Source organism: Lingula anatina, chromosome 1 (genome assembly GCF_051362555.1).
Source record: "Lingula anatina isolate TDL-2025a chromosome 1, LinAna3.0, whole genome shotgun sequence".
NCBI classification, from domain to species: Eukaryota; Metazoa; Brachiopoda; class Lingulata; order Lingulida; family Lingulidae; genus Lingula; species Lingula anatina.
Window position 1 is genome coordinate 1,278,672 of NC_141767.1, and position 12,161 is coordinate 1,290,832.

Genomic DNA, 12,161 nt, shown 5'->3' on the forward strand with positions numbered 1-12,161 from the left:
AAATGACGTCGGGACATTGTCCTCTGGCCAGACCACCCTCATCTCCGCGACGGAAAATAAGCCAAAGGCAATCAGAAAAGAAAACCGTGTTATCAGACCCTAGTTCGCGTGAAAAATCAAACGAGTCGACAGATGCTGAGGCGATAACGACGGTGCTCCCGCCACCGGATTTGACTACAAAAGAAGTTACTGTTAGTTTCACTTCGGACGATACCGGAAGACCCGATACGGTCACAGAAGGAAAGCCTTTTGCGCCTCCAGACAAACAACAGGGTTATTCACCTACTGTTCGCTTACCGAGTGTTTTTAGTACCGCTAAATTCTTAATGTCTAATTTAAAACACAGCCAGGACAATTCCACTGAGATTGGTGATACAAACAGCGATCCGCCGGATTTGCCGGATGCCAGCCGATCCTCAAGCCCGCTCATTATTCCTGAGGACGACCTTGAGTTGACGTGCCTGGACGAGGCCTGTCTTGATTCCTCGGAGCACACTGTCCCGGTGATAAACTGGAAAAAGATCTACCAGAAAGAAAAAGAAGCCAAGCAAGAAATGAAAGCAAAAATGAAACGCGAAGAAGATGAGAGGAAGCGACTAGAACAGGAAGAGGAAGTGAAAAGACAGCAGCTTGAAGCTGCTAAGGCAGATGATAAGAAGGAAACGAAGAATAATGTCAAAGAAGCAAAAGAAAACGAGGAGCAGAAAAGTCCCCTTCTTCCTTATTCAATAGCGTTATTTGCCTTTTCCTCTTTTGGGCAGCGAAAAGACACCCAGCAAACTGCCCCAGTAAACAAAGCGGAGGAGCAGACTCGGAGGATTTCTACGGAGCAGATTGAGAAAGAACGCGCTCGTTATTTGAAAGAAGCCCAATACACCCTTCGCAATAACTATATCGATAGCGGAAAGGGACGCCTTGACGACGCTCTTGCTTCAAAGAAACGCTGGGAGAGAGAGTTAAAAATTGAAGTTCCCTTGGGACTCATCGGTAGGAAGGGAGATTTGGCTCAAGATATACCTTTGTCTAAAGTTCGTATTCAAAGAGAGTTGAAATTACTGGTAGAACAAAATCAAGCTCATAGTAAGGCCTTTGAAATCAACAAAGCCAAAAAGAAAATTGATGAAAGAATGTCGAAGTTCTGTTCTCTTTCACCTGCCCTTCCTGGCCCTCGTGGCGGTAGAGACAGCAGATCAGCAAGATCACCCTTCAGAGCGCCATCACGCTCAGCGTTTCTACCCAGAAAATGATGACATAGAATTCAAACATTTTCGATAATCGTAAAGGACCATTCAGTGCCCTTTCTGGGATAAGTAAACATTATTCCTGTCCAATCATACCACGAGACAATGCAATATTCTATTCATGACTGCGTTAATAGAAATCAGTTTTATACTCAAGGCTCAGGGGAACACATTATGTCATTTACTACAATTTTTAAGAATAATTTTAAGCAATCGCTAACAGTTCCGGTTATTTGTTTAATTCCTTCATAAAGGATCTTTCTTACTCGGTTTATAACAAGTTTAGTGATAGAAATGTCTGATACAGAATCTAGAAACCATCAAGAAAATGTGCTGGTAGGGGTGGGGTGGAGTAGGGGTGGGGTGGAGTAGAGGTGGGGTGGAGTAGGGGTGGGGTGGAGTGGGGGTGGGGTGGAGTAGGGGTGGAGTGGGGGTGGGGTAGAATATCGGCGCTTCTGTACATAATCAGCACATCAGTCATCGTATAGCATAGAACATCTGTCCTTGAACCCACAACACTGCAATATACAGTCAATGACACGAGTAAAGAAATAACGAGGGTAATTGATTACCAATTAGTGCCCGGTTGACTCTGAAAACATTTACTCGACGCCAGTGCTTGTTTATAAGCTACTAAGACGGTAAAACAGCTACCTTTGTGTTACACGTGGAAGCAGATCTGATCGACCACCTGTTTTTGTCAGCAGTAAATCCGGGCGTCTTTCAAGTAAACGAAAGGCTCAGTACTGGAAGTTTTGGAATTTTCACCAATCAGTCGATCTTTTACATCTTCAATTTTAAATCTTAATGGTGCTTCTATTTAGGAAACATACTAGACAGAAAATATGCATCTTATCTGTGTCTACGCAGCAGAAAAATATAATCTCTAGTTCTACCGATGTGACAGGAATGGTTGTCTGCTAGGAACCGTTGTCTGTTTCCTATTACATTGCACAGGTTACATTCGTCCCATATACTTATCCCAAAACTCCTACTCACCCTAACCTGTACTAATCGTATTGGACACCGCAATTCCATTCCTAGGACTACCATTCCTGTCACAACGGTTCCAGAGGCCAGTTCGGTGATGACGTCATTTCTGTGCCAAAAGTAGTACAGAAATGTGCACAGAATTAGTCAGGAAAAATATCTGTGGATATCTACGGAAAAAATTCTCTTTTGCCCTGGTAGAGGGTGTTGAAAATACAGACTGTCAGCGACTGATAGTCACCAAAATAATATACTAAGGCCATTTTGAAACACAATCTGTTGGAAATCTATCACCGCAACTGCATTCGGCGTAAATTTATTCATACGCTCATTCTAGACAAACATTTGAAGACTACACTAAGTTTTCAGGGCCTTTAATAAAGGGTTTTAATTGTTTAAAGGGTTTATGGCTAAGCTGCTCGTGCTACTTTCATTGTTAAGAGTCAAGACAATTTCATATTGACTTATGTCGTCTTTCTCCATCATTTGAACAAACCTGGTAGATATAGAAAGATACCAACTTGTCGCTTATGATTTAGTTGCAACAGAAAAAACAATGAAGGTGCGTTGGAATTTAACAAACATGTTTAACTTTCGAAATGTATCTCTTTTTTGAGTAGTAAACGGTAAACAAATGTAACTGTTTTTTTTTTTTTTTTTTTTTTTTTTTTTTTTTTTTTTTTGTTTTTTTTTGTTTTCTGTATTGACTTCATCAATATGGATTGATTCTGTCCTCAGGTCCGTTGAGAGTTGGTGGTTAAGATGGGACTCACTCATATAATAATAATAATAATAATAATAATAATAATAATAATAATAAAAATGATGATTTCGCTAATATACTTCGGATGTTCACTATAAGTTTAAATAAAAGAAAAATTAATCAGTGTATTAAAAAACAATTAAAATCTCTTTAAGCGCCTCCTATTTCATTCCTCTAAATGAAACATTCCTTCTGATAACACTGCACTAAGAATTATCTATTTTTTTAAAGAAAGGGATCACTTCAAAAGAAGAACAATATCTATTTCGCAAATGACTACTACTACTACTACTACTACTACTACTACTGAAACATTTTCTGTCTGATTTAAAAACCAGCTAATCTCGTTCTATCTTAAAATGTGTACAGAGTATTTTTGGCCGTGTCATACGTGTCTCACGGACTCTGCCGCCCACAGATTTCTGTGACAGAAACATAACAACAGCGTTTGTTTTCATACGGAACTTGATACGTGTAGGACATCAGTGAGATATTGAGGATAAAAATACGCCTTCACACTCTTCACAACTGTACCCCGAGTTGTAGCCGAGGGATTGTTTGCATTTAGCAGTACAGATCAAATGAACAGGTAAACGGATATATTATACCCCCAAGAAACCAATCTCATGTCACTTAATACACCAATAAACTTAACCTGCCGAACAGGATTTAACAGTAGGTCTTATAAAATTTGCTGAAGAGAGAACAAGCACGCTCTTTGTGTGTGCACTAAGTCGATATTTAACAAACAAACATATTACGTTGTTATTCAGATTCTTGTCAAGCAAAGCCCATCACTAACTAAACGTCTCAAGTGTCACATAATTTGTTGCATTGAGTGCATCATTGAGCTATTAAAACATGACAAGTGTCGGGACTTTCACAGCAGGAGGGATTTGGGCAGATGATTTTTGTCCATTTTTGTGCCTATATACAGATAGTAAAAGGCACACCTATTGGTGTCTCAGAGTCCGGTGAACGAGACGCGGTTGTTCAGCTTGGGAAAGCACACACTTGGGCTGTTCAATAAAAGGTAATTTGATACAGCGGCAGTCAACGGGTGATCTTCGTGTATTTGGACAGTTATCACTTTCATTTTGTTTCATCAAACAGGATAAGCGCGTAATTGGATTACTGTTTGAAAAAGAGAAAGAAAGAAATGACATAACAGAACTCATTATTGGATCGCAGTTAAATGTCCTTTAGGGCGATGTTTTCGCTCTTAAGTCGCCTATCAGAATTCACTTGAAGGACTTCATGACCAGAACAGAGAACTTGAGAGACAAAATAATCTATTCTGACTCTGGGTAAGTCGGGGGCTTTTTGTTGTGTGTCCTGGCAACGCCAAATGTTGGACTGTCGCTAGGAAATCTCGAGACGCAGTTTTGAATGGGAAAGTGTTTTTAAAGATCGATTAATCATATAAAAACAATACTCTGGTAAAGAAAACAAGACGTCACGTGAAACTCTGGCAGTGCGTGGAAGTTAAATTACCCGGAAAGTGTTTTATGACTCAGAGAAAGCCGTATTGATTCTTAGCCACTGACAAGGAGGGGCTATAGACTGGGGACTAAACCTGTGAAATTGACTAAACGATTATGTTCACTTAGCAAACAATGACACCACATTGCTTTCTTGGTAACAGTTTTAACTATACGCCGTATGGACTATTGAGGCTATTGATTTCCAGTCGGTAATACTTCGTTTATGGCTTAATTAACCATTACCTTGAGAACCGCCTGTGAGCAGTCGTAGCGCGATCACAAAGACAAGAAGACGTGGGGGTGTTACTGAGTCCCCAGGGTGTCTCCATGCCCGCATCGGAGGTTTTTTCTTCGGTCATTTTTCTTCGGTCTCAGAATTGAGAGTCATTTTACATAGGGGACAAAAATACTGTGATGTTAGGAACGCCTGTTTCAAGTCATGTCAATGAAACAGATGGTGAACACTGAATGAGCTTGACTTACCCACGGAGTATATCTCACACGGTATTGCGTTAATATTCAAAAACGATTTTAAAGGAATATTTTATTGAAAACACCACCAAAAATGAATGGGTGGGTAAGCACCCAGAAGGGGTACATGAAAGCCCGGAACCCAAAACCTAAATCATCTGAACTCAGCAAAATTCGGAAGCGCCTCCCCATTGCCGCTCACTGCAAGAGAAGCGTCCATCAGAAGAGCTTCTCTCTAGGGCAGGGCGCCTACTCCTGCACGACCGACCACGAATTCTTGGCTTACGTTCTCAACCGCAACGCCACTTCTCAGTTGGACCGGGTGTTAAAACAGACATCTCGGGAGGAGGTCAGCTACCAGAGGTTTCACAGGAGGGACATTGAGAAGACCCACGAGCGGTCAGAGAGGCTCGGTCTGTCCCACCATGAAGTAGCCGAGGGTGGACACACGGCGGCGTTACCCGGAGCACTAACAAGAAGGGCCAGCATGCCGTCTTTGACTAGACAGCATTCCTTTGCCTTGGACGGGGCAAATGACATTCCTAACCGTTGTAAATCCGGTGGACCGACATCCAGGGGTATTGCTAGATCTAATAGTGAGGGATTCAGTGTAACAGAGGGTCAAAGACGAGCATCTACAGCACTACCGCGCTCACATTCAACATTATGTCCCAGGGCAGCGAAAAAGGACGAAAGAGAATCTCCCGAAGGTTTGGCCATATCTGCAGTAGAAGAAATAAACTCTCCTGCTGCTACCACCTATCTTCTACCAACAGTCGGTAGGATATCCCGAACCTCGACCAATAAAGAAAAGGAGCCGCCACAACCCGCAAAATCCCCGTCTAAGAAAGTACGCCTCTCAAAGCAAAACGATAGCTTCTCATTAGCAAAAATTGACCTAGCCCTAGACTCAAAGGTAAAAGGGTTTTTGACTCAACAAAGAGCGTTTAACAAAGACCATTCTCTGCCAAAGGACATAATTGCCAAGACGGAGCAATCACGAAATAATTGTCAAGTAGTTTTAGCGGAGAAATACAAAATGTCTTCAATTGCGCGAGAAGTGCGGAAGAAGCTAGGGCTGGACAAACCGGGCCGAAAACTGTGGGAAATTCACTAGGTGGAATCATTGTACCAGCTAATGGCAGCTACTGTTCTTTGTTCTTGCAAGGATTGCACGAAGAATAACCAAGCATGTGTGCCAAAAATCCCTGTTCCTTGTGCTCCGTGTTTTGTCTGTAACCATTCTGATATCCTTTGTGACATTCGTGTGTATACGGCTGCATTGCCTTATTGATCGAAGAAACAGTTACTTTTTCTGACTTAATTGTAACATAGTATACATTCTAGGGCTTTTAGACCAAATATTCTAGCACGTACACGTTTTTACTTCAAATATCTTTGTTTTTTGTTTTCAAACAGCCGGTGTTAGCTTTAGAGAAACAAATATTATTCTACGTTGCTTGGTATATGCTTTTGTTAGGTATTTGATTATCAGTAAATGAAGGTAATTGAAAGGCCTGTTCAACAAAGAAAATAACATTATATATTGACATGAGACTTAAGGTAAAGCCATTGTTGATAAAGTCTCACGGAAATTAACTCTTTTTTCCTACTTTTTACTCTTTTTGAACGAATAGCATGCCTTGGGGCCCTTGAAAGAAATTGCAACAGTTTTATGTGTCTTTTGAATCGGGGCAATCAATAGATAGATATTAGAAAATTATAAGGAGGTCACCATTGTATTTTTTTTCTTTTTTTTAATGGGCGGGGGGGGGGGGGGAGCGGAGGGCTTTATTCATTATAAAAATGTATATTGCTGGGGGAGATTCACCTGTGTAAAAGATAAAACCATTTAGATATCATTTCCACAAACATCTTTGTGACAAATATATATATATATATATATATATATATATATATATATATATATATATATATATATATATATATATATATATATATATAGTCGAACGCATGATGTTACTGTAACCGATGGTTTCATGGATGTTTTTATTTACATAAAATTTATTTACATGAAAACACCAATCTGCTGACATCTTCAGGCATAGGGTATGTGTGTGTGTGTGTGTGTGTGTGTGTGTGTGTGTGTGTGTGTGTGTGTAAAATGTTATATTGTATATGTTGTACTATCAATATCATAGGGACTAATATCTAAATTTTTTATTGGACAAAACATAAACACATGCATTATTTGTGTATTTGTCTACACAGATTTCACGCCTGGGTTCAGAAATTCAATAAACATACGTATGATATGGTGTCAAAAGTGTTGGAGAGGTCTCTTCTGGTCATTTAATTCCGTGATTGGAAACCCAATACCGCCGGTTATTGATCAGTGCTCAAGTGACTTGGGTCAGAAGGTGGCACTGGAACTGAAGATTTCATTCTGTCGATTTGAAAGTCTGGCATAGGCATATCTTTTTATTTGGCCAAATGCCGGACAGAAAGTTGCCCAGACTTTAAAAACTGATTAACTGAGGAAAGCTGGTTAAATATATTTATATCGGTGAAAGATGTACCTGTGTAAGCTGATCAATAAATGAAAATTGGCAAAATACAGAATGGTAAAGGGAAAGAGGAACTTGGATTTTGACCCTGGCAATAAGATAAAATATTTCAAAAAATATCTTAGAAATTATACTTTGAATTCGAGGTTAATACACCATTTTGACATTTAAAATTTTCATCCATCAGATAAACAGTTCTTTCTGAAAGTTCAAAGCTCTACGGTATAGTTTTTACTGAAACGTTTTATTTAAAGATATTGTCTCTAAAATAATTAAAAGAGAAATATCACGTCACATGTTGTCCAATTTTCTTACATAAAACAAAATATTGCTCACAACAGCAGCAAATTGAGCATATTTTAGAATTTAATGTACTTAATCTACAAAAATGACCCTGCTCCAATTCATCATCTAATTCAGATCTGCCATAAGTCAATATATCACTTTGATAATCTTTTATTAGTAGTATTTTGAAAAGAGAAATACAAGAATTACACGATTGTTACACAGGTAAAGATACAGGTGTATAAGCTTCCATCACCGTCACACAGCCGATTACTATATAGATCTCTATCAATCCGAACAAATAACCTCAGGATTGATTATTTTAACCTTAAAAAAGACCGTTCGATCTATTATGGCTCATTATACTGATTGATTTTTGGATCAAAGCGGCCACGGGATGTTGAATTGCGTCAACATCTGTATCTAAGGTGTCGTGAGACCAAGTGAAGTGATCGGCCTGGTTACCTGTAACATTAAGTAACGTAGTTTTTGACATATGTTATAACCAGACGGTGAAGCAGCTGACCGACCTGAAAATAACACTGCAGTAGACATGACCAATACTGGCAATCATGAAATGATGGGGCGAGATTTGAGTGGACGGTACCTGACATTGGTCATCAGAGAACCTGGCACCTGTCATTAAATTATGGGTCTGAAGAGGTGATAGATGTAATCACAGCAGTTTTCTAAAATGGTTATTGAAGAAAACAGCAGGCTGCGCCAAATCACGCACACAGACTCAGGGAAATCGTCATTATAACTGGCTTTCACTGGTTGTTAATACATCATAGCAGGAACTTCATATTCTACTTATCGGCAATGTGCATATTATATTGGAATAGTGCCACGGTAACGTTAAATCACTGTGTGCAATAATCCAGAATCAATAGAGAAATCTTGGGACCTAGAAACCGAGAGTAGAAATAGAATCTTGACATTCTGCAGAAGAAATTACAACAGCAAAGATGTTTTTCTTGGTAAGTGGGATTTTTCTGTAATCACGGATTTGAAGGCAAAACGTTATATGTGTTATACGCCATATCTTTTGATTTATAGATTTAAAAAATTCAAATTAAATAATATTCTATATCGATTATTGTATGTGATTATATAAAATGCAACATTAATTAATTTAATAATTATAAACCACAGAATAATTGAATCAGAATGCAAGAAAATTATGTTAGCGCAGTACGTTTCTAGAGGGTCATTTCTTTACCTAGAATAGTGATCTTTCATAAATATTGCTCACTCATTTTATTCATAATCGTGCTGTTATGCCACTAACAACAGGAGCTGATGCAATGGGAAAATATGAAAATATCCGCAGTTTTTTTTTTCCAGTTTGGACTACTCAGTAAGTCTCTACCTCTCCATCACTTTTTCAAACAAACATATTGTGTGGCAAAGAGTCAAGAGTCGTCGGTGAAGGAATTTAAGCTTTTAGTTTTCTTTGTGGTTATTTTCTTTTAAAAGCATCTAAATCTGCTTTACCGTTGTTAGCCTGAATAAGGAGTATTTACTGTATTTAACTTCGAGTTAACATACTTCGTGTATGCTTTCTTTAAAGAAATATACGTATTTACTTTTTTCTCTCCCGACTTAAGCCAAATACTTTTAATAGTCTGCCTTTACTGGTCAAATAAAAGTGCATTTAGATCTTAGCTTTTAAAAGCATGCATGCTGAAAATAAATGGGGATTCGCAATCATGAAGACAGCTAGTATAAATACTGTGTTATATTTACTATTACATTTACATTTCCACGCAAGGGGCACCTTATCTATTCATAGGCACGGCGTTATTTGAGAATTGTAACAGATTAACTACCACAAGTATCATCTACTTCACCATACTTTCAACAAACAGTTTGCGTTAAGGGGCATTACATAAGTATATCATCAAGATTTTGTGTACAGTTCAGATTAAACGACTTTCAACGCAGATTCACTTTTCTTAAAGTATCGCGCTTGAAATAAACTACAACTCCCCCACGTGGACCTAATGGAAGGACTTTTTATAATCTTTTATGAGTGAAACCACACAAACGCTGTGACATGCATTATAATTGTTATGATATTAATCACCTGACATGTGTTGAAGGCACAACAACACCCAAACCCAATGAATCGAAGCTAATGGACAATAAAGCACCATATATTTAATTGAGTCAATGTGGACCGACAAAATGTGTGGAAGTGAAAGGTGAAAACGCGGACAATTGTTGACACAATATTTGCTCAGTAGCTGCCATAAGCAATGCAAACTTCTCGACACGAAATAGGGAGAAAATAGAATAGTCTAAATAACCAGTTCAAATCTGGCGTGGATGGAGTAGCGGTAAGGGGGACGGGGTCTGCTTGGGAGGTCGTTCTTGAGATATAACACGTTTGATTTTATCAGTTTATATGTACTTTTAGTTTTCTGCACACCAGAGACTCTCAAAAGATAATTAGACTTTGGTGTTTAAAGTGTGGTAATACTTGATAACGGGATAAGTATAGGAATAATTACGAGTCAAAGGATGGTATTATATGCCATCAAAAAGTATTGGAAATCCTATGACTGATCTTCACATTGGTTGACTCTCTCTTTTTTCCTGTAGGTGAAGGAATGTAAGCCACCGCGCTACCCCGTGCCCGAGAAGACGGCAGACGACATGTCCAAAGGTCAAAATAATTCGTCGAAAGCCAAAAAACATCCCGACGCGGGAACGTGGTATGACGGCGACTTAAAAGACAACGATGACGAAGTGGTTGTTATACCGTCTCCCAAAGAAGAGGCGGCATTTCGTCAGGCAGAAAAGGATAAAGATCTTAATTTACCGTATAAACGAGACATGTACTCCCTCAAGTTGCCTTTACCTCTATTTTTCTGGAGCGACAGAGAGCGTGAAGCGCACGTGCTTAATCAATGCGAAAATGCTAAATTTGGTAAGCTTATCAGGCACTTTCAAGAGGAGAAAAACATGAATACGAGACGTTTACGACTCGAAGCAAAACTTGTCAGAAATCAGGCCTCAAAGATTTTTCCAAATTTTTATGCACCGGATCTTGCTAAGCGTCGGACGGAATCGGCGCCGCCGTTGTCGCCAAAAGAGAATAGAAGTAGAACCCCAAAACGACCAAAAACTTGTGTTGCCAGGGAGGGCACGCGATCACTATCCCCAGAACAAACCAGTGAAAGTGATAATAACGAAGACGATGATGAAATAGACCCATTTATAGCCGAATTCAATACACTGTTTAGTAAACCGGAGGCAGACGAAAGTTCGGAAGTATCTGGCGAGGCTTCGAGTTCAAGCGTAAAGGGCGGGAAATGTTGGAGGACCACCCCAAGCAGTACTCCTATTGTAACACCTTCTCCAAAAAATGCACGAGTGGCTTTTTCAAATCCCGGCACTGGCAGGCCAGCAAGAAGCCAATCTGCGTTTGCCGTGAGAAAAGAACGCTCATACAAGAAAAATCCCGAGGCCGCAAGATGTCAGTCCGCCGTACCATCTTCCAAGACGGGCAACTCCCTAGATTCCAGTTCACCGAGACCTGACGTTCATCCGATAAAGCGGTCCTTACACAATCGAAGACCTTCCTATCACGATCCGATAAAAACTGCATATTTGCTCAAACAAGAACTACGCCGGAATACAAGACGACGACTGGTGGAGTCTCCCAAACCGGAGTTTAACATCAAACAAGAGGTGCAGAACGAAAAATCAAAATTTAAGAATATTCAGGAAAAGATACATGTTTATGTTGAAAACTTGAAAGAATTTCAAAAACCCCAGCTGAACAAATGGTCTGTGAAAGATTTTGAAAGCAAGTTAAATTTACAAGATAAGGTGGAGGAAGTTGCATCCTCATAGCTACACACACATACACAGTATGTGGACACGTTTCAAGCTTTAAGATGATTATTTATTCTAAATAAAGGTAATTTATTTTCATGTATCATCGACTTGTTTTCTTTCTTGATGGGAAAATCTATAGTTTCACTCGTATCAGAATTTTTTTCGCACTTGTTGTTCTATGAATTGCTCTTTAACTTCTTAATTTTCTAGGTAAGGGTGATCATAAAGGGTTACAATACCCTTAAGATCAAGCCAGCAAATAAATGCTGAGCAATTTAAGGAAATTCATCATTCCAAAATGAAGTGTTGCATAACATGATTAAAACCTACAACATACATTACGTACATTACAACGGTTAAAATTGAGGTCTGTTCAGACGAATACCTATTTGGACTGGAAAGCTGGTCATAACTCGCGTGACTTGATGGCTGAACTAAGGATAATAACCTTCAACCACCGTTTTTTTTTTCGACCGATTCCATGAGTAGGGTGGTCTTCGTCATGAGACCAAGGCTGTGGAACACTGTTGCTCAACTAACGCATTTCCAA

At 39.2% G+C, this 12,161-nt stretch overlaps 1 protein-coding gene across 2 annotated transcripts; it reads left to right on the forward strand.

Moving 5' to 3' along the window:
- The first annotated feature begins 8,196 nt into the window (after positions 1-8,196).
- LOC106181111 (uncharacterized) lies at positions 8,197-11,711 on the forward strand. Of its 2 annotated transcripts, none has more exons than XM_013565396.2 (2): positions 8,197-8,742; positions 10,370-11,711. In XM_013565396.2, exons 1-2 carry the CDS (start codon positions 8,731-8,733, stop codon positions 11,624-11,626), a joined length of 1,269 nt encoding a protein of 422 aa, XP_013420850.2. In that variant the 5' UTR covers positions 8,197-8,730; the 3' UTR covers positions 11,627-11,711. The 2 variants fall into 2 exon arrangements, with proteins under 2 accessions (XP_013420850.2, XP_013420851.2); XM_013565397.2 differs by lacking the exon at positions 8,197-8,742 and adding an exon at positions 9,415-10,104.
- Positions 11,712-12,161: the final 450 nt, after the last annotated feature.